This window comes from Pseudopipra pipra, chromosome Z, assembly GCF_036250125.1.
Source record: "Pseudopipra pipra isolate bDixPip1 chromosome Z, bDixPip1.hap1, whole genome shotgun sequence".
NCBI classification, from domain to species: Eukaryota; Metazoa; Chordata; class Aves; order Passeriformes; family Pipridae; genus Pseudopipra; species Pseudopipra pipra.
Window position 1 is genome coordinate 69,954,555 of NC_087581.1, and position 23,949 is coordinate 69,978,503.

The window sequence follows — 23,949 nt, forward strand, 5'->3', positions numbered from 1 at the left end:
AGTAGTACTTAATCTGAATACATGGAAACACCTTTCCTTCATATTGGACAGGAATCAGGCTTACACACTTATCTAGGCATGGAGGTAAAATCCTTGGTCTACAAGCTTTTGCACTGGCAGAAAATGCAGGAGCGATCCTGAACCTCAGATCTACATCATCTCATTCAGAAAAAGTATTTATAAGTAATATCAAAGTTTTCTGGCAGCACATCATAGCATTTTATTGGATAACTGAGCGTTTTACATAGTGATGATACATAGCGTTTTTAATCTTCAGGGAGCTCTGCAAACAGAAACTAATGTCTCCTCCACAGTGGAGATCTTTGAGCTCTCTGTTGACTGACACTTCCCGGTTTTGGCCAGGAACATCATCACCATTCTGTGGCTTGCCAATTTATTAATTTCTACTGCCTGACCTCACTTAAATACACCAACATTTGTGCTTTTATTCTTGTCTGTCTCAGCATAATGGGAGGGAGAGAGGGGCAGAGATTAATTACTGAGAAGCAAAACTTAGAACATCTCATATGATGGCAGTAATTTTTTTTTCCACCTCAGTTTGAGCAAAAGACTTCTAGAGAGCAGCTTGGAAACCCTTTAGCCATGTGTTCTTGGCTTTTTGCCTGTTCAACATAGGTCTTGCACAACTTGTGTTTTATGTGCTGTCACCTTGATTTCTCTATATTTGAGCTGGTCTCCTGGTGCCACTGTTTGCCATTGGCCTGCCTTCAAAGCGAGTGCCTGTGGACAGTACTCATAGGGTTTGTAACATACCGTGTGCTTTGACAACTCATGTGGTCTTAATGGGTTTCCCAGTTACAGAGGCTAAAAGAGCAAGGCAGCCTGTTCTACCACACAGCAGTCCTTATGAATAAATCCTTTGGATAGGAGAAAATAAATCATTTCTACAATGTTTGCTTTTTATCTGGTAGCTATAATGAAGTCTTTCTCTCCTGCGGCAAAGGAAAGTGCAAATGGGATATTCGCAATGTCATTTAAATGAAAAATGACTGGGGAGACTAGTTAATCTCATTTCTCTAAGGCTTCATGATATCTTCAGTGCTTGCAGATAGGTAACAACCTGAGGATGAATGTCTAGAAATAAGTGATTATCTTTGTTTAGCTATGCTATTGAATGCTCTCTTTACATCTACACAGAAAGAAAGAAAGAAGCAAGATTATTTATATGCCTTACTTTACAAAACAGAAAGGAAATAACCTTCCTACATGGACTCCTTCTTTTGACTTACAGCTTTTGAAGTGATATCTTATTATCTTCTCTTTATCCTCTCTTGTTTTACTTGACTTTTTTTTCCTTGATTACTCTTCAATCACCTCTACACTGGCTTCTCCTGGATCCATTTCCCTGCCTGTCTCAGGGCAAGTTAATAATGTAATAGATATATTGTTACATAATAAAAATAATAACACATCTATACTGATAATATGAAGACTATACAGCAGTTTAACTCCCTGTCTAGAACTCATTCAGTTTTTTAAACATGTCTTGGAGCCATATTTCAAGTCACACAGGATTTGCCTGCATTGCATTGTCATTCCCAGTCCTTCATTCTTCATTTTTATTTTTGAGTTCATATGCTTCTAAGCTATACTGATTCTGTGACTGAGAAACAAAACAGGGGTTTTGGCTTTTTTTTTCCCAAAGACAGAATGCTGTAAATGGATTATGATGTTAATACCACTCAGCATTACTGTGTTTATAGGTATGGAAAATGTTTTGAACTCACTGTATAATTCTTGACTTGATTGGCCTATTTCTCTGCATAAAATAAGAATAAATTCTGAAACAGACAGGCTGACTAGCAGGGCTGGGATGAATATGGCTTATAGAGTCTTTTAAACTTCCTAGTTTAAACATAGCAGACATCTACCTAGCATTTACTAATAAACTAATGTAGTTGCCAATAATTTTGGGTTTATCATAAATGCTAAGTTTTTTACTCAGTTCCAGGTGTTTGCAGTTTCTACCAAAAATTTTCTTCTATTCGTGCCTGCTGTCCCTACACCCTATGAAAGCAATAGTTATATAATGATGTCGACAGTAAATTGTATATGCTGTTCAGTACAGGCAGAGTTTTATAAAGATTGGAACAAGATTTCAATAGCACTTGTAAATTAATACTTTAAACTTATACACATCAATCCCAAAAGCTTTTCCCTTTTAAATTCAGATACGTGTGTAAACTGTGGAAGGGCTGGAACCTTAATTCTCACTGACTCAAAATTTCTTAAAACCTAGCGTCTTTTTCTGCTCTACCTTTTGAATAACAAAGTTTTGAACTGCAAAGAACAAAAGCTTAAAGGGTAGGCTAATTATTGTTTCCAATTTCTTTTTTCATATACCATTTTTCTATCATCCTTCCACCTAATCCTTCAAGGTAAGTAATTTCTTTCAGAAAAAAAGCAAGTACATTTTGCCATCAATGGAAATAATTGTTATCAGAGATTCACAATGCCACACAAGGTCTTGAACTGTTATTTTTGCCTTTCCTCTGGTTAGAGATAGAAATTCATAGATAGGACTCTACATTTTTATGAATGATTACATCTTCACAGTTTTCAGATAACTCCCAAAATGCAAATCAAGCTGTGCTTTGCCATCTTCTTAATAAGGAAAAGAGACAGAAAGATGCTTTTTTCATGTTCTTGAAAATTTAGCAAATGCAGTTTCTTATTTAGTTGTTTGAATTTGATGAGAAGCTCAGGATTTTGATGGGTTTGCCTCTGTATTGAAGAAATCAAGCAGAGAGCTTTGAATCAAGCTTTGAAAACTTTAATGTGGAAAAGAAATCTTACTTACTTGGTCTCTCCTTGGTCAAAATGGGCAAAGATTTAAAGTTGGCTGGTGAAATCTGCATTCAAGGTTTTAAGACCTAGTATGTTTCTTCTTGTGTTGATTTAACTTTCTCTTTATGTTCAAAGGTTAGAGAGCTAATTTCTGCCTCTGAGCTCTTGTCATTTTAGTGTCCCAGAAATGATTGGACTTGGCACTTAGTGCCATGGTCCAATTGACAAGGTGGTGATCACTCAAAGGTTGGACTCAATGATCTCAGAGGTCTTTTCCAAACTAAATGATTCTACGATTCTTGGAAATCAGCTAATTTTTTTTCTCCATCAGATGATTTGCAGGTATCAGATTTGAAGTCTTGCTCTTTTAAGGTGTTCCAAAAATGGGAACAATTTGCTGATCATTTTGGATTAGCCTTTTCTCCATAACTGATCAGGTGACCCGTTTTCTTGTTAGGTGATTCAGTTTAGAAATCTGAGGAAGCTCCTCTTTGAGCAAGACTTTAGCAAGGGAAGTTGTGTGGAACCCAGGTTCACATAGAGTGCCTTGCTGTCTTTTAAGTGACTTCAATTTGAGTAGAATACTCTGCTACCTTCCTTGTACAGTTGAGCTCTCTGTCAAAATGTCAACAATTGGCACACATTTTTTTTTTTTTTCTGAATAAGAAATTACCAAATTAAAAGGATATAATCAAAGAGTTGTGAAAGCCTATTCTACTTAAGATGTGACTTGGCCATGCATTCTACCTATATAGTGTGTTGAAAATATATTTTTAGCTATTCATATATTCCATTCACAAATATCTTGATCAATTCACAATATGACCTTGAGAGGTAACTCACATGATAACAACGGTGACCTGGGAGTAAATTTCACTGAATAACCTAAACTCAACAGGATCACAGGAATTAGTGGTGTGGCATAATAATATTGAGTTCCTATGGGCTTAGCTCTGCACTTTTAAAGTTGATGCACTTTAAACCAGCAGAGATATCAAGCTCACAACAGTTTGACACATATCCTACTCCACGGGTCATCTGATTGTACGATGGAGTTCAGATGTAAATGTAAGATTTGCTCTGAAGCAAGACCTGGTAAAGAGAAGTTGTTTGAAATGGTCTTAAATATATACCTTTTAAATAAACCCTTCATTTTGAGCATGTAAATGACAGTATAGAATTACAGACTAAACATTCAGAGTCTGTGAGCTTACAGATAGTGGAAATTCAATGTTCAGTGGAAGGGCAACATTTTCTAAAATGGAATAAAACTCTTTTCATTCATGCTTAGGTGGAGAAAACTTCCACTGGTCCACAAATATCTTGAGCAACAAAAAGTATTTAGTTTAATCTGCTTTTAAACAAGTTTCTTTATACTGAGATAATATTTGCAAAGCACCTTAGACACAGGAAGATGTGAAGTTCTGTTTCTAATCTCAATAGTCATAAAATAAGTGGCCCTAAGGTAGTAATCCCCCTTCAAAGCAGAATAGATTTTCTTTCCATTAATCTAGCATATTTTGTTAAGGTGTAAAAGTTTCAAGCAAATCTGAAATATTTTTAAAAAATTAATGGTATAATCAATATTTTTATATAAAACACATGCAAAAATAATTAACAACTATATCCCTATGAAAAGGTTTAAAGGTTTGGGGGGGGAAGGTTGATAACAATTACTAGAGGCAATCTTGTACATAATGTAAAGCTGAGGTAATCTTAAATCACTTTTGTATGTATAAACTTGATCGCTTTTACAGTTAGATGATTACGTAAAGAGAAAAAATAAACCAAGGAAAGTCCCTGGCTGACGGTGGTGTTTATATTGCTAGATGCTGACATTTTGAATTCAACAGTATGATCTGTCCCTACTTACCCTAATCCCCAGAAATAAATCACTCTAAACAGACAGAGTGAAATGGGGGCATGGGGAGAGTGGGGATTCTGCCCTTCCTTACATAAGGTAAGACAGTAACTACAGCAGGATTTAGAAAAAACCATGGTGGGGGGGGAAGGCTGTGGAAGTTGAAGAGTGATATTGATGTCTTCGAATGATGACTTGAAATGTTTGTGGGTTTTTATCAGTGATCATGAATGGTCTCAGAAAACTGAAGAAATGAGAAGTCAGCCTGTGGTGGGGCCTGAGAGAATCCTTGCCCTGCCAGCCCCCAAGGGACTGATGTAAATATATGTGAGCAAATATATGTGAATTCTGTAAACATAACATCGGGGGGACTAAAAGAGAGGAAATTGCCAACACTCTACTGATTTCAACAAAATCAGGCTGATTTGTCTCAGTCAGGAAGGACTGACGAGGACACACTCTTTACGTCACTTTCTGTAATTTTTTTTCTCATGTCACTGAGATAGTCTGAATCACTGATATACTTTAAAATTTAACACATTCTGTACTTAATGCATTTGCAGTTCCACATGAGTCCCTTAAAATGCCAAAAGGCTTCAACCTTTCAGTGCAGATTTAAGAATTTACTGGAGCAAACTCAATGTTTCTTTTCATTTAGCTCTATACAAAGTTTGAAGATATTATTTCTTCCAATTTTACAAATGTGTAGTTGACACCAGACCATGCACAACATGTTCTGCAAAATGAAAACTATTTTGCAAAGACTTTTGATGACTTTGTGATTAAGAAAATAGGCAGTACCCGCTCATAAAATGTTATTCTCTCTGCAAAATAACTGTATTATGAAAGCATTGTTTTGTTCCTTTAATTCTTATTCTTTTAGACATAGGCTTCCCTGTACTAGTTTCACAGTGATAACAGTTAGCATGTGGTGGACTACAATATCATCTACCAGTATTAACCTATGACCAGGCTCTTTGTTAAAACTAATGGACACCAGTAGGGGCTCTATTTTATAGCACAGTTTCTGTAAACTTAAGCACAGAGAACTTCCCCCTACATTTTTACCTAAACTATTGAAATGATAAAACATAAAATGAACTGAAGAAATTTGTTGCAGCTCCATGTTGACTTTAGCTTGTCCTGTATTCATATGTGAGGAACTGTTTGAAATGCTCCTTTTTTTGGCTGGTGATTAAGTAAAACATACTAAAGTATTTTTCAATTATTTCTTACTCTCTTTACCCCTTGCAGCTTGTGCTGAAAAGGCCAAATTCTCCTTACCTTACTGTTGAAAGCAGTGCTTTTTTCTTTTTACTAAGTTTATACATGTTAGTAAAAGAAGTAGAATTTGGTCCAAAGGGACTAACTTCAGCAGATTGAAAACAGTCACAGTAATTCACAGTTTTAAAATAAAGAGATACACATGCCATATCTTTTTACCTCATTCGTGCTTGTTGTGCATTTATATATTTTGGGATGTAACTGTATACACATTAAAGATGTTCTCTATGCGATATTGCATGTTGTCTATATATTCTGATTTGTTTTAACAAAAATACAAGAAGGATTTGTTCCTAGTAATTATTAGGTTATAAACCACATCTTGCAGCACTTCCTGATCAGTTGAAAGGAGAGTCTTGGCTGTGAAAAGGCTGCAGGATTTGGCCTATTAACTAATTCCACTGTAAATTAGTATGTATGCTGTTATTTACTTGGGAAAACAAAGCTTCACTTTAAATGCATTTTAAGGTCGCCTAATTATCCGGCAAATACCACTTCGCAGTCTCTGAAAACTCCCTTCTTCTTAATCAATTCATCTTGTTTTTACTAAGTCCCTCTGATTTTGCTTAGTGTAAGTTGGCTCTGATGCAAAAAAAGGACCAGTGTATGATAACTTTTTTTCTCCTATAAAATAAAACAACAAATCAAAAATACTGTTTGGAGGCAGTTGAGAATACCTACCCACGCAGCACAGGTTTCACAGCAGAAAGCAAAAGCCAGCTGCATTTAGCTTCTGTGGAGTTTAAACCTTATTTGGAGCCGTAACACGTGATTTTTGTTTGTTTGTATGTTTTGCTTTTCATTTTACACAAGTTACTTCTAGAAAGAATTCCTGCAGCTTCTTAACTTACTCTTAACGGCACAGATGGCTTTCCTCACCACACTAGATTGCTCTACTTTCCCCTAAGGCAGAACAATCACCTTTGACACCACCAACAGTAGGTAAAGCAGCAGAAGTTACGACAAACCCCAGCTTTTAGAGGGAGGTATTTACCTGTCGCTTCTGCAGTTCATGCTGAGGTTACATGTGCAGTTTAAAGCTTTTCGCTCGACTACTCATTTACTCTGCTGACAAGGGTCGGGGTGGAAAGTTATGGGTTTCCACGAAGAGCTGCGTGGTGGGGGCAAAAGGGAGTTTAGAATCAAATTACACGAAACGAGGCTAAGGCGGCCAATCTCTGCCGTTCCCTGAATTTAGGCAAAGGCTCCGCTGAGCGCCCTCCTGGAGACGGGGATGAGGGGAGCCCTTCCTGCTGCCGGGGCGCACGCGGCCGGTAGGGGCGGGCGGGGTGCGAAGTGCCGTCGGTCGGGGCCGGGGGCCGGGCGGGGGCCGCGCAAAGGACACGCGTGTCGCGTCGTGTCGTGTCGTGTCGTGTCGTGTCGTGTCGTGTCGCGGCCCGGACCCGCCCGCCCGCGGTCCCGCCCGGGCGCCTGCCCGCGGCCCGGCGGCAGCGGCGGGGTTGCGGCGGGGCGAAGGAAGGGGGGCCGCGCCGGGTGCCCGCCCGGGCGGGGCGGGGCGGGGCCGGACGGGACGGGGCCCGGCGCGTCCCGCCCCGTGGGGGCGAGCGGCGGGCGGGGGCAGCGCGGTCGCTGCCGCCGGGGCGCAGCTGCCCGCCCGCCGCTGGGCGCTGTGTGCGCGCACGGGCCGCGCTGCCGCCTGCCTGCCTGCGCCAGCCCGCCCGGACACACGGACACGCGGACACGCGGGCACACGGACACACGGACACGCGGACACAGGGACACACGCGCGCCCGCCGCGCGCTGCGCATCCCGCGCCGCCCGCCCGCCCCGCCGGGACGCGCGGGTCGCGCTGTCCCGCAGTTTCTCCGCGGGCGCCCAGGTGGCTGCGCCCCGCAGCGCTCCCCCCGCCCGGCCCGGCACGACTCGGCACGGCCCTCCCGGGGTGTCCTGCCAGCCGGCGTCCCGCGGGCGCGGAGCCGATGGCGCTGGGCGGGAGGATGCGCCTGAGCCGCGTCTGCTGCGTGTTCTACCAGCTGTGCGTGCTGTCAAGCGGGCTCGGCGCAGGTAAGTGCGCGCCTTCCGTGGGACGGGCCGAGTTTGGGGCGGCCTCCGCGCCCCGGCGGCTGCCGGTGGCCGGTACCTGCCCATTGTTAAGAGCCGTGCCCGCCCCCTGTAACCGGTGGGTGATCAGACAGTGCGCGCCTCGGCTGTGAGGGTGCACAGCGCTCGTCTGTACGAGACCTGATTTCCACGGGCAGCCCCGTCACCTCTCTCGGCAGTGCTGTTCCTAGAGTGTGGGATGAATGTGTAGATAAAACTGTTTCCTGTCTCAGTCCGGTACTCAGATGTTTATAAACATAATGCTTGTACGCTGGGAATTTTGGTCATACTGTGATGTGTGTGTGTGTGTAATACAAAGACATGGCTAATTAATGATTCTAATTCAGTTTCATTGTAACGACCGTCATGATACAGCGTGTGCATGCAACTGCCACTTGTATGTGCGCTCAGAAATGTGCAGCCATGGGGTGTGTGTTTGTATTTGGCTGAACTTTGGAAATCATAATGGGTCCTGCAAAACATGCTGAGAACAATATTCAAATTTGTTCAGATTTTCTCCAACAATTTTTTTTTTTTTTTTTACCTATATGAAAAAGTTGTTACTTGTCTAAATGAGGAAGGGTTAGTGTAACTTTCCTTGTGTGGAGGTGGCGGTCAGGAAGAACATCCCCAGCTACTGGTACAAATGCAACTTCTGCCCAGCTTGGGTACCGCTTTTCTCTCAGTGAGAGAAATGTGTCAGGACTGTGGTGCGTCCCAGACGCATCAGCAGGCACAGACACATTTAGCAGCTGGCCCCCCTGCTGTGTATAAGGACAGGATGAAAGGGGCAAATGAAGCCCACTGTATTTTGTGTGGCATGCTTGGTGCTCTGGGAGTCAGAAGAAGCGTGTTGTGGGGGGCATAGGGTAGGTTTTTGGCATGCATTGGGTGCTACTGGGTGCTCCACTTGTTTAAAGCATCTGCTGGCTTTCCTGCAGGTCTCCATGCTTCGGAAGAAATTGAGGAGTGGGAGATCGTCTTCCCAGCACTGTGGAGCCCGGGCCAGCAGGAGCCAACAGGTGGCAGTGGTGGTGGTGGGGGCTGCAACGCCGACCCCAGCAGTGGGAACCGAAGTGGCACCTTCAGTGCCCCTGTCACACCGAGCCCAGTGGCAGGCAGCTCCCGAGAGGTGCGTTCAGTCTCCTCCTCGGTGGATGGGCAGGCGCAGGCTGTAGGGGAAGCAGCAGAGGAAGAGGACACTGAGGATGAGTATGAGTCTCAGGAGTTTTACCACTGGTCCCCCCTGCCCCAGGGGTCTGGTGCTGCCTCTCAGTTGCCACCACCACCGTCCCCTCCGCCACCACCTCCTGCAGAGGATGGAGATGAGGTGCTGCTGAGGATCCCAGCTTTTGCTCGGGAACTGTACCTGCTGCTCAAGAGGGACAGCCGCTTCCTGGCTCCTGGCTTTGCCGTGGAGGAGCGGCTCGGGGGTGAGGGCAAAAGTCCACCCAGTGCTGCACAGTCACAACCTGAGAGAGCTTGTTACTACAGTGGTGCTGTCCTCCGCTACCCAGGCTCCTTCGCCTCCTTCAGTACCTGTGGTGGATTGGTAAGATGACTTTGCATGCAGGGGTATCTCCAGCATCTCTATCCAAGTGTCTGCTTCATCTCTTGCTTTTCACTTCCATCCCTTTCCTAAGGTCTTCTTTCTTTCATGTCATTGTGGGTCCTACCTCTATACTTATCCTTATTCTAACCATTTTTCCATTCATACTTTTGTTATCCCACTCATAACTTTTCTCAAATCCTCCTTCTGCCTTTATCCTGTACAGTTGTGATATTATTTATCCCATTTCCAGATACACTGTTGTTTCTCAGTCCCATACATTTCCGGTTTTGGATTTCCTTCTTAAACCATTCTTTCTTAAAACTTCTCTCATCTCCATCTGTAATTTTATCTTGGTCTTCAGTGGATGTCTGTAATTAGTTACCTCCATCCTCACTCTCCATTCTTTTCCCTATATCATCATCTCTTCTCCAGTCCATCTGTAATCCATTTGTTCTTCATGCCCATCCTATATTCTAAGATTATCTTTCTCATCTGTGTTATCTTCCTTGTCTTCTGCATCTCAGTTTTCAAACTGTTCTGTCTTTCCTACTTCTACCAGTATTTTATGTCTCCTATCTAAACTTTATTATTCCTTTTCTTTCATCCCTCTCATCCTTTCGGCCTTTTTTTTCTCTACCTCACAACTTCCCACATGTGGTACTTGTAGTTACTTGGATTTGGGGCTTCTTTCAGTTCTTCCATAGAAGAATGCAATGAGTATGTTCTCAGCAGAAAAGTTAATACAGTCAGACCTTATCAATGGTTATTACTTCTGTGGCATGCCTACCTTATTTAAAACAAATTTCACCTACTGTTATTTCTGTTGCATCAGTCATGATTTTTGCCAGATAAAGACCAGAACTGGGCACACTGACAACAGCAGTGGTGATCCACTGAGCTACAGTCCTAAGATATTTGGGGATGGATGGAAAGAGTAGAAAGCAACTGTTATGATGTAAAATGCTGATAGGATTTAAACCAAGACCTATTATTATTGCTACTATTATTCTCATTTGGGTCCTTTATATAGCATCATAAATGCACGCGCCTGCAGCGCTTAACAGAATATAGAATACAAGCAGTAATGGCACTAAAAAGAGTTAGCATCATCATGATCCTGGTTTTTTTTGGGTGGCTAGATGGCTGTAAATCACCACAATCACATGACAGATATTTTCTTGTGTTTCTTTCTGAATTTGAACATCTAACTTGTTTCATTGTTGATTCATGAAGATATGCCTGCCTACTTTTTATTTGTATGGCCATGAAGTGAAACCAGGTAAAATGTGGAAATTTTGACTGCTTATTCATTTGCCTGTTTGAATGTATTCAAAAATCAAAACACAAACAGAAAGTAGTGGAGAGGGAACATATGTGGATTGACACCAAATAAAATATTTGCCTGCACTCCTGCAAAGTGAAACCGCCAAGTTTCACACAACTCTAAGTGGTTGGCATCTAATTATTGACATTTTGTCAGATTTTCCGAAGCCTGGTAGCAGAATTGTGGAGAAAAACATTGAAAGTCAACCGACAGTTTGTTTGAAAGCAATCAGGCAAAAGATTTTGTGTTATGGAAAAGCATTTGACTTCTGTACTCTTCATTAGTTTTAGAATTTTACTTCCTTCTACATTGTCTTTGGGTAAAATTAAGTCAGAGAAAATCTCTGCAAAAAAATTGTTGGAGATAATTGTCACAAATGTCTGCTCAAAAGCGATGTACATCATTGCATATCTGTAATCTCTCTGATTTGTTTTATAAATTGAAATTCACTGTTTAAATAGACCACGGTTTCTTAGGAGTCCCATTAATAATTTTTGATTCTGTTACACTTTACTAGGAGCACCAGCTTGCTCCCAACCCTCTAGCCATCTAAGCATGCGTGTGCCCAGATCATGTTTCCCCATCCAGAAAACTGCAGCTGGAATATAAAGTATTCTGTGTATCTCAAATAAAATTGGAAACTGGTTTTTTTACATTGACTGGTGTTGTCATGATCCTCAACTGCACAGTCTTGTTTGTGGTGAAATAGTTAAGCAGCTGTTCTTCCTGAGAGTGTTGCTGTGTCAGGCACAGTTAGAGAAATTGCACAGTGCTATTATGTCAAAGTTGTCATAACAAATCCTGAGCTATTTGTCATTCTTTATTCAGTCATTGCTTGGGCTCTATTACATATGTAAGTTGCTGAGTTTCCAAGAGTATTGAAAAAACATCGTTACATGAATTGCATATTCCACCCTGTTTCATCTAGGCCTTGCCCTGGAAATAGAACCAGGCAGTATTTCAAATTACATTTTCTTTTTTAATATGCAAAAATTCATTGAAACTTGAACCTACAAATATTTTATTGTAGTTACCTCAATTAGAATTTATTTTTTCACTTTAAATATAAAGACATTTCAGAGAAGATAAGTTATGAGTGTCTTAGATGTACTCTCGTATCAAAGCCTTGCAGACTTTGGTTTAGAATTACTAAGCTGCATACACATTGGAAAGTCAAGCAAGTGGGCTAAAATGCAGCTTAGATTCCACGATTCTGCTCTTTTGGTGAATCTCTTTACCCACCAAGAAAATTAAGTGTAGTCTGACAGACAATAGTGATTTTGCCACACAGGAGGAAGCGTGAAGAAATATAGTGGTTTGGCCATCAAGAGCAGGGCAGGGTCATACATGGGAGCACAGATGTATGGCTGTTGCTGTAGGGCTAGTTTTGTGAAAAAGTACTGCATCTTCAATAAATGAAAAAAGGGCCTTGGATGAAATTGTTGTACCATCCACACAGGATGCTGATGTCTGTTCCAGCCTCTCAAGGCACAGAGACCTGACATGACAGTGATAATCAGGAAATCCAAAAAATTGTCTGTGTAGAAGTCTTAACTGATAATTCTATACACAGAACGACTGACAAATATTATTGCAGATGTTAGGCACCTTATCCCCCTGAAATTGGATTGAGATGCTTTTTTGAATATTTCACTGGTTGTGTTAGGGTAAAGCATGTAACATATAGCACAACACTGAAGCTTCCCCACATTTATTTCAGTTCTTAAGAGCTTCAGTAATGTGTTTTTTCTCAAGCTGTTCATCCAAAGCCAGTATGGAGGGGTGATAATAACGGGGTTCATAACATACCATGTAAATCATGTGAAAAGGCAAATGAAAAATGGAAGCTGTACTCCTACATAATTACTAACCATATCCTGACTGCAAGCATTGTCTTCATTTGGCAACTTACCTTGAAAAATGAAGGAAACGTAACTCAGTGAATATTTTCTGTTCCATTCTATGTTCCATTCTATATCCATTTCCAATGGAGCTATGCATGGACTGTCTAGAAACTCCATCATTTTGACCTTGCTGCCGTCTCAGAGCTCAGGTGTTCAGTGGTGACAGCCCTATCCAACTCCTTGGTAAAACGCTTGTGGATTCTTACATCTTTTTTGAAGCTCAGTGGGATTTGCTCTGAGTACATTTGGGGATTCTGCACTGGTGCTCTAGGAAGATTAATAAGGAGAGGTTTCCAGGGGTTATCCCATCTGTATGCTGACTGCCTCCTTGTTGTTCATGGTTAGCCAAATGCCAGGATGCAAACAGTCCTGATGGTGACAGTGAGACTGAGCTGGACTATTAATTATTTACGTGGTTGTTTCCTCTGCCAGCTTGTGTTTGAATATAATATTTGAAATAAGGAAAAAAAAATATAAAATGTTATTGAACAGTGTTATTTGTGGCTGGTAATATATATAACTGGTAATTTTTTTTATAGCATGCTATAGGAGAAGCTTACTGTGGACTTATAACTAAGAAATCTGACTACTGGTTTTTCATCTATTATTAGAATGAAAGTTAAAGTAGCCTCACTGCTTTTCCCACATAGTGCTGTAAGCATGGCAGATGTGTGCTTTATCACCTACTTACCATTTCAGAAAGAGAGGTATTAATGTAATTTTTTCTCGCTACTGAATTGCTTAGGTAGTACTGTAAGGTTACCTACTGTCAGGTAGGGTTTTCACAATGTTTCTTTTTCTTTTAACTGAAGCAGTCTAATAAACAGTTAGGAAGGGAAACGATTTGAATGGCTTTTTATTTCTAAAGCAATGAGGTATGTTTAGAGTTTCAAGAAGTGCAAAGAGGACCAAAGGTATGCAGAGAGGATGAACAGGACAATGCAGCTTCATCCAGTTGTGCTGTTCATCTCAGTGCTTAGCACATTTTCTGACAGAACATCTCTGCAGTTCTGCCTAAAAAAGGCAGCATTGCCATTTAGGTTAATTTACTGGAGAGAAGTGTTGAAATTCGTCTGATTTTCACTGGATCTTAAAAATGTAAATTGGTCAATAGCATATTTATAGTTTTCTAAATACCCAACAAGTCAGTGTCAAATACTATTTGCAACAGAAATTAATGTGCATTTTCACAGTCATTTGGGTAGGAACAAGTGTTGAGGCACCTCTAATCTGGTCCAGGGAAAAGGTCTCTCTAGAGATGTGTATGGTGCTTTTATTAGGCCTCATTGCCTTTAACAAGTAGGTATTTAAAAAGCTGATCAATAGATTATAGACAAATACTTCACCTAAAGAGCACTATCTGAAGCAATGCTGCTAGCATCAGCAAAAAAATGGAGACAGTTGTTCTGTGTCATGCAGACATGTGTCAAATATCATTGGAAAACAGCATTTCAACAAATATTTCTGATGCTAACGTCCTACTTTTACTATAGAATGGAAGTAAATTAGGATATGAAAAACCTATGTGCCTTCTTTGGTTAATGGAAAGGTTGTATAGCACTTCAGTAAGATTTGAGACTTCCTGAAGCACCTCTACAGGAAATGTATTATTTTATTTGCTTCTGACACAAACTGTGTTTTGAAGATTAGTGTCGTTAACTAATAGTAATGGAATGACACAGGATGGATTCAAAATATTTTAGATTTTTTAGGATGTTCTAAATTCATACAACCTTCCAATTGAGGGCACATAATAGTAAAAAATCAATTTAAAAATTTCAGTTTTCTCTAAATTCTTCACAGAGTTACTTTTGAGGATAGGATTCAGCCTGAGAAAAGGCTGAATATATATTTTGACATCTTTCCTCCTAGGGAGGGATTTTAGCCACACTGTTTCAACATTTTTATATGAGAAAAACCCCAATGAATATAACTCTTAGTTACACTTCCTTGTGATTCCTGCAGTGAGAGTAGTGCCTGATATGGCAAGTATACGTGAATTTTTGGACAGCTTGGACAATTTTGGAGAGCTCTGCTGAACTTCTGCCTTTTGGTAGTACAACCCTTCAGTTATACACCTTCTTTCAGTGGCAGTGCAATACTTAACCTGCTGCAGTTCCTTTCCTGGCATAGGGTCAGATGGACTGAGGATGAATAGGCCGTTTGCGTTTGGTGTCAGTAAAGGGTCTATTTGCTGTGCAGTGGATGTGCAGGCTAAAATCTTGCCTTTGTGAGTACTCCCTGCTTTTGTCGGGCTCTGGGAGCAGGTGGTCAGAAGAAACTCAGGGACTTCATACATTGCTCTGGGAAGCTGTGCTGTTAGAGATTGTGTGCTCTTGGGGTAAGGCTCCGAGGCTTCTTAAATAGACTTCTTGCTTTGTTCAAGCCGGAGAGTGACTTCCCCATTACACATCCTGAATCATGCAGTACCAATATGCAATGGGTTAAATACCAAGCCTTTTGTCAACCAAATGTAGCGCCTCTACCTCCCCACTTCAGTGATGTTGCAGTTACACATGGGTATTGAGTAACTTCCACACCAGATGCTTTTCCTAAAGAAATTTGATACAATTACAGCTTCTTTTGTGCTGGTGGTAAGCATTAGAAAACGGAGATCACCAACAATTTTTTGTAAAAGGGGAAAGAAAAGAGGCTGTTAGCAATCTTTATGGTCCATTTCATACACACAGGCTAAAGTTTGACATTGCAGGAGGAGGATTATAAAATTGAATAGGATTATCCTTGCAGGCTGCCAGGATGAAATGAAGTACGTGCTCTCTCCTTCTATACACCCAAGAAGGAGAGGACAAATACAAACGGTCTGCCTACTCTTGCATTACAAGTTTGTTAAAGAAATAAAACTTTACTGAGAGGGACAGAAGTAAATATGTGAGTGAGAGCACTCTGTGAGTATCCCACTCTGAGAGGTCACAGGTTCAACAAAATTTAATTTGTTGACTTTAACTTATGCCTTACTTGTGTTTTGAACATCTTGAAATGGGCACTGTAAAATTTGTCCTCAGTAGAAATAGGTGGGTAAGGTGGGGCATGAGTGGAAATGTCATAACAGAAAGCAGTTTTGCTCCTTTATGAAAGTGGTGGTTTTGGTTTTGTTTGTTTGTTTGTTTGTTGGGGTTTTTTGTCTTTTTTTCCCCCAGAAACAAAAACAACAACAACAAAAAGAAAACAAAACAAAGGAAAAAAACAAACCAAACCAAAACCAAAACAAAACACAAACCCCCCAAAACAAAACAAAAACAAACAAACAAACAAAAAAAACCAAAAAACAAACCCAAAACCAAGTATCCCTGCGAAAATAAAGCATTGGAATAAAATTTGTACTTCCCACCTCTGCTTAAGGTAGAAGAACCAATGAAATGTGGAGGTGCTCCTGGGAGAATGCCTTCTTTCAGTGTCTCTGTTGAATCTGAACTGGGTTTTTCCTCCTGGGTTTATGTGACAGTGGAAGGTGGGAGAGAGGAGGGCAGCCAGACCTGTAGGAAGCCTGGTCTCCAACAGGACAAAGCAAGCTGTTAATATGAGGTTACCTCGGCAAACTTAGGCACAGGCACAGCTGCCACATTTTTGCCTCCAGTAAAAGTTTAGCTACTGCGTTTGTAGTCTCTCTGGTATATTCAAATATCTTCATCAAAATCTCACCTTGAACGTTTAATGAAGGAGAACTGAATACACAGTAGAAAAGCCTGAGAAAATTAAAATCAAAAAGTGACTGTGGCCAGCTGAAGACCCAAGCATATACGTACAAATGGAACACTATTAACACTATTAACAAACAAGTTGATTACAAACAGAACTATTAAATCCATGTCGAACGGGTGGGTTTTTTTGTTTGGTTGGTTTTGGTTTTGTGGGTTTTTTTAATAAAGGAAAGGACCACTGGAGATGGCATCCCTTTAAAAGTTTGATTACTGTCATTAAGAGCTATAAAACAACAAAGATCTGTTTAAAGATAAAGGAATAAAACCCTTTTGTTTCTGTTTTCCTTCCTGAGCTCTGATGCTGCAGTCTGTTGCTGTTTTTTGTCTTTCTGGATGAGATATCATTTGACTGGACTTTTGTTATATGTATCTGAGAACTCTTGTTAATTCATAAGGATAAGTCTTTTAAACATAGGAACAGTAATGTTAAGGTAAAGCTAAAAGATTTAGAAAATCAGTTTTGACTTAGGCCAAAACTACCTTTGAACTATAACTATCTCTGTTTCTTCTAATATTAAACACTGTGGCATGGTATGTGAGATTTTGGGCCACGATTCCTCAGACCATGTGGTAATGATTCTTTTCTCCTTCTAAGGGCCATCCTACAATCATGTAGTCACTTCATCTTGAGACAGGTTTGATTTGTGATTCCAATCCTGCTAATAATAGCCTACTGTTCTGCTAAAGTGCTTACTTTCAGTGCAAATACTTCCTTTGCAATATATTTCCAAGTGATAATTATAATTGAGAAATACACTATCTCCAAAGTGGCTTTATTAAAAAAAAAAGAGAGATTATTTTGCATCACTTGAGATTTCTGCCCATTGTAATTAATAAATATAAAATTATCAAGGTTATTTTGCAAGACACAGAAGTGAGATGGTAAGTCAGAAAAACGGGGTAATTTCATTAGTTAAATTAGTGAAGTTTTTACCTCCTAATTTGAAGTTAACTGCTTTGAAAAGAAAAGACAGAGCACTGAGTGTCTCCCAGCTACATTGCTATCGTTAGCGGAATTAACATTTTCCTCAAGACTTTTGTCTTGAGGAAATAAGACATATCTTATTTGTGTGCCAATTTTTTCTTTAGCAAATGAACCAGGATTTTTAAAAGAAAGAAATGTTCTCCTTTTCAGCATTATGTTAAAAACACTGTTCTTTTTTAAAAGTTTCCTTGCGAGAATGGAGATTATTTTGGTACTTATTGATGGATTGTGGCAGGGAGAAAAAAGAGCATCATCCACGATCTTCGTGATATAATACCACAAAACAGGGGGAGCTGGGAAGTAGGGAGGAAACAATAGAAAGCATTAGGTGAGAGAGTTGTGGGATTTATGGTAGGTGAGAATATTCAGTGAGGAGTCCTTAAAAACCGATAGTCACGTAGAGGTAGTGTTCAGATGTTGAAGGTGATAAAGAGAGCTACCAGAATAGAAAGGGGTGAGGCAAAACCATTTGGATTTGGGGCAGAATGAAACGTTTGCAGAAGTTCTTTTGGATGCCTCACAGGTGACTTCAGGGTTGGTTGGTTTCTCCTTGTTTAGCAGAATCAGCAAAGAGGTGAAAATAGTGTGAAATAGGCTGAGAACGTGCATGTGTGTGTTATATTGTGTATCCAGGTGGTAGTTGGTCAAATTTATATAAAACAATAGCCCAAACCGTCTATACTGGTTTTAAAATCAGATTTACACCTGCTGTGCATTAACAGTTTAGTTAACCCTTTGTTGTTAACTTGTCATTGCCTGGACAATCTGACCTTCTTGTTTATTTTTATTGCTTCTAATAATGGTATAAATAAGCAAAGAAGGGAATTATTTGGAATCCATATTATTTGCAAGGGAAAGAATGAAGAATAGTTCTAGTGTTAATTGTAGAAGAGTTGATTTAGAATGCTAAATCAATATCCTAACATTAGGTGCTAATAATACATACATCTGTTCACGTAAGTGAATAGAAGTAAAATTTTTGGAAGCCTATGCTGTTGAATGTTTTTCTTGGGTCTACTAGCACTTCAGTTAGAATTATTTTCTGAATGAGTTTTGCATTCAAAAATGTAGAAATGTGCCCAAAACTGACTTGTGAAGTGATTAAGTTTCTGTCTGATTATCTTCCAGATATTGCATATGCTTGTTTTATGATCTCAGCTGTGCTACCTTAAGTTCTCATTATATGTCAGAAGTTTAACTGGGTCAAGTCAGGTCAAGCCTATTTAGATAGCAGTAAGTTAAGGAAAATACAGATATTACTGCACATGATGTTAATTCAGCTGGGGACAACTTTTTATGCTTTTGTCCTGCTATGTCCCTCTGGGCTTCAGGGAGTGCTGGCTGGGAGAGGTGCCCAAGTAATGGCTACAGCCATTATAGTAATACCATCTTTTATAGAAATGATGACATCTTTTATATCTGTACTTCAGATATGCTTAAAATTCTCAGTGATCTTGGTTTTTTTTTCTTTTTTTTTTTTCTTCTGATTAGCCTGGCAATTGGATTATGTCCTGAAAACTCAGATGTAGCTTTGCCTCAAGGCATGTATGAAGTGCTTTGGTTTTCTTCTGAAGGTGGGAGGCAGCAAATAAAAGGAACATGATAAGGGACACATATACTCTTAATATTTAATTGCGGTCTTGCTTAATTTTTTTTCAAGAAATACTCTAAGCTTGAAGCTCTCTTAACTGTTTCTGTCATAAGCTATGCATGAAACTCTTCTAATTTAGGCAATTTGAAAAATCTGAGAATGGAAAAGCTTGTTGTAAATTAGGAGACAGGAAGTTGCTTAGGTGATTTTATGCCTAAGAAATCCCCAATCTATTTTGTCCCTCTCTGACATGATTGTACCTCTCCCCAAATATTTGTTAAGTAACACATGAGAGACTGAGGGAATTCAAAGAAGAAGAGGGTTTATAGACTAAAAGGGATGCAACTAGGCATATAAAAAAACTTGTTTTTCCAATTTCTGGCTGATAGTTCTAGCATGTTTCCCTTTTTCTGTCTGATCACCTGTTTCTTCTGTAGTAACCTATCTAAGGAAGCATAATAACAGATTTCTTGTGTGTTCCTTTGTTTTTGATTTGTTGTTGTTGTTGTTGTTTTCCTACTAATACTAGATTGTTTGCATTGGAAATTATGAAAGTAAATAATTCATTTTTTTTGTGTATCATGTTGGGAGATAAATCTTTTGTTTATTTCATGTAAACAAATTTGCTTAAAAGTGACCAGTCATACTGATGCTACTGGGTTCAAGATGCTAATATCAAAACTCCATTCTGCTCACCTTTTGTATTCTTATGCACATAAAATCAAGATCCCTAAGTAAAAGAAAACAAAAAAAAAAGGAAAAAAATGTTCTCCCAGGTTTATATTGTCCTTTTAGTTTAAATAATAGTTCTTGAAAAACAATTAGATATTGTACCTTCTCTCATAAGGCTAGCAGAACTTTAGTTTCTGTGCGTAAAAAAAGGTAAATTTTTTCCCTCAAAAAGGGAAAGGATAATTGAGGTTTAAAAGCAAAAAACTCTGCATAGTTTGGAAAAAAATTAGGTCTGAATTTCAGTTAAGAATGGGGTCACAGAAGAATATGACTTCTATATATTTTTAATCTTTTTAAGCAATGTGAATCTAAAGTTATAAAAAATTGTGAGAGTCTTGTTTATTTCTCTTAAAGCTGCCTGTTTCGGATTCATGTAATTCTAGATAGAGATATAAAAAGCCTAAGCATAACTTCATTTTACAGATGGACTAACTTGATTTGTCGAATTGTAGTTCTGAGCCTATAAATATATTTTATTTTCCTTTCTTGAATTACTGTTTTCCACAGTTAGTAGTTTTGGCAAATTGCAGATTTGAACGAAACTGAGTTTTGTGGAGTGTTGTCTTGAATTAAATAGTGTATGAAGGCAGTTCAGACCCTCTCTCAGAAGAAAACCAAAATAATAGAGTCGTGGGTAGATATTTCAATAAGGATTAGCAGAGATTAAATTTCTCTATGGGCAATCAGGGGTGGGTTTTGGAACTGTGCCATGTCCTTCTGTGGCTACCATGAAAGCACATGGGTTTGAACAATGGTAACTCATTGGTATGCACTATTTGAGTGTTTTACATGGATGAATCAATTTAAACTTGGATCCCTTTTATTGGGCTCTTTGGTACTATTCTAGGTGTTTTATCTGGAGTAGGTCACAGGCAGAGTTGCTGATATTTTCTGTTTTAATCTCCTGCCTGGGACTGGCTGTAGGATGCTTAGTGCTCATCCTTTGCATATTGCTCCATTTTTGCCTGCATAAAACAGCGTTTCAGATTCTGATGGGATTAAATCAAGAAATGGATTTAATGAAGTTTTGTTAGTTAAAGGTACTAGTACTTTGATTCATACCTCAAAAAAGTGGTTTTCAGTCTTTCCACAAGAATTGCTGAAGTTACTCATATTACACCAAAATGTTCTAAAGAAACACCTTTACAAGCACTGAGTCTTAATTGCCAGGATTTTTTCCTTAGGTGATATGGTTCCACAAATGTTCCTTTTTCTACACTGGTCATGTTTAGCTGGGCAAACAGATTTCTTAGATGGTATTAGTAACTACTGAAATGTTGTTGTGCAATAAGTGATCTGAAATATCACTAAACCAGTTCATTGTAAAGAATTTTTAGCTTAAGTTTTATGGAGTAATATTTTTTTTAAATCCTGGCTTACTTTACAGAAGTTGTTGTATTTGTTGTGAAAAGGAGATACAGCTGGGGTTGTGATTCTTTTTTTTTTTTTTGGACAGCAAGTCAGTGGTCATGTTCCATTTTATGGAGCATGTACTTGATGAACAAAACCAGATGATTACCAACATCATGCCTTAGTTAGAAAAACGATAGACATAATTTACAGGTTAAGTGGCTGTTTTAAAAATGGATATTTATGTCAGCTCTGATTTGAATTCTGTGAGTAAAGGGCTGTATCATGCTTGTTCAAATATAATTTTATCTTGCTTTTCATTTTGATTGTAGTTTATTTTGTTGGCTTGTATTAGTCATCTGTGTTTGGCTGAGCATATTGCTCCAGCATACTTTTTGAAGCAAAATGAAGCAAGGCTTTTCAGAACATTTTGAGGTAACAGACAAGAAGCATTTTCATTCATTAGCCAGTTGGTTCTTACACCAACAATGGAATTGAAGTCATGCAACCACATACAATGTATGTCTGATGTAGGATTTTGCAGGGGACAAAACGAAGGTCTTTGACCATAGGACTCAAGCATATGACATTTTTGAATTTTTTTTTCCCTTTGGTTTAGCAGCCTCAGTAGTTGGTTAATGCTTCCTTTCATAATGGTAGTCGCTTCCTTTCATTCACGTGGAAACTGTGCTTGAATCACAGGCAGCTCTGATCATTGTGTTTTTGATGAACCAGACTGAAGACATGGCCCATTTGTTACTGTGTCTTCCAGCTTCTTGAAACATAACCCTACGTGAAAATGAGAGCTCATAAAAATAAAAAAAGAAGTAATTCTGGATCTCATATAAGGACAGATCAAAATACGTAACCTGAAAGCCAAAACACTAAGAGACCATTGAAGAAATAATTTCTGATTTTAGATGATCATTTGGAGTTGTGAGTATGGGAAGTTTCTATGTTCTTTTAATGGAATAATTCCATTTTTATTTAGTTGACTTCCTATTAATAGCATTTTTTCATGCAAGTGAAGAGAACTAAACCAGATGGCCAATTTGTTACTTTTGCACAGACACTGCCTTCTAGTTTTCCTCTCTTTAGTACCTCTAGCTCCATTCATTACTTATTATTTTTAAATAAATTAGTTTTTTTACATAAAGCTATATGCAATGAATTTTTCTACATAGCATAAATTCATAATCTTGATTATATAAAATAATTTTGTATTTACTATCAAAGCACTGGCATTGATCTAAATCAATATGAAATCAGATCAGAATCTTCTTAGGCTTTAGACAGAGAGGATGGAATTCTGTATCTTGCTTTATTAAGCATTTATTGACCAGAGCAGATTGAGAGTCGTCATCCTGAATGATTTTTCCATAACAATCTCATTAGTCTTCCCTTTTAACATTCTATGTCTGGTCTGACTGAGGCCTACAAAAGAGTTGGAGAGGGACTTTTTACAAGCACATGGAGTAAGAAGAAGGGGGGATGGGTTTAAAGTGAAAGAGGGTAGATTTAGATCATGAATTAGGGAGAAATTCTTTACTGTGAGGGTGGTGTGGCACTTGAACAGGTTGCCCAGAGAAGTTGTGGGATAACACTTCCCTGGAAATACTCAAGGTCAGGTTAGATGGGGCTTTGAGCAACCTGGTCTAGTGAAAGTTGTCCTTACCCATGACAGAGGATTGAAACGAGATTATCTTTAAGGTCCCTCCTAACCCAAAACATTCTATGAGTTTATGAGTTTATTAATTCTGTTTATGTCACTGAACTAAACAGACATTTAAGGCTTTCTGGCCCTTTCTTAGGGCTTCTGTTTCTTTTGTAATAGAAACTAAACTACTTGAGATATAATAATAAAGGGTAGGAGCTACTGATCGAAGGCAGAAATGATCAGAAAGAGATCATTAATTTATTAGGTTGGCAGAACTACGTGATATTGTCTTTTGTGACGTAGTCATGGTTGCCATAAAATCTGTGTTGTTTTAGGTATCTAAGGATGGAAGTATCATATTTATCTTCTTAAAGATTATGGAGTGTGCCTTGTGTGTAGTTATGGATATTCTGAACATACAATAGTTGCACTGCTGATGAAGTCTGCCTTGCCAATAGCTGTCTTTATTCTTAATGATATTAGTCAATCCTAGCACAGTTACCTGTAGTAAATTAATAAAATAGCTTTCTGATTTAAGTTAATTTAAAAGTCAGGGTTTTTTCAGTGTGTCTTTGACCCAATGTGGCTTGAAAATAGGTTTTAAGTTGACTGTCACATACATTGAGTTCCATTTCAACAGCGCCTTGTAGCACCTGGATCAGAAATGCTAGTTTGATTTTAAAATTTTGTAAATTAAGTCAGCTGTAATCACTGTAGGTTTTCTGTTCATCATAAACTTCCAGAGTGCTCCATAAAGAACAGAAGTAAGAACGTGCCTGTGCTAAGTCTGCATTTTTTAATTTGTAGTTTCTAAGTATAAATATTTAGATGTTAATAATTTTGAATTTATGATTTTAAAGATGTAATTGTGCAATGCTTTTCTTGAGGGAAAATGAAACTATTTAAGTGAAAGAAAATGGAATTTCATGTACTGCAAACTCAAGATTCCAGACCATCTTTATATTCCCTTTCATTTTCTTCCCCTTTGAAAGGACGTAGCATCTAAACACTTGACAGATTAATAGATGTAAAGCTGTGGAGGATGTGTATTTAAAATCTTGATAGTTGCAACTTAGTAAAAAAATACATTTACTTACAGAGTAATTTTAGCTGTGTAACAT

The 23,949-nt window shown here is 39.0% G+C and overlaps 1 protein-coding gene across 1 annotated transcript in view; it reads left to right on the plus strand.

Annotated features, from left to right (window-relative positions):
* The first annotated feature begins 7,576 nt into the window (after positions 1–7,576).
* Positions 7,577–23,949, plus strand: part of ADAMTS19 (ADAM metallopeptidase with thrombospondin type 1 motif 19) — a 139,833-nt gene continuing 123,460 nt past the window's right edge. The window contains exons 1-2 of the mRNA XM_064641018.1: positions 7,577–7,978; positions 8,956–9,566. Of these exons, the coding sequence (XP_064497088.1) occupies positions 7,894–7,978; positions 8,956–9,566 (696 nt within the window). The 5' untranslated portion in view covers positions 7,577–7,893. The remainder of the gene's footprint in view (positions 7,979–8,955; positions 9,567–23,949) is intronic.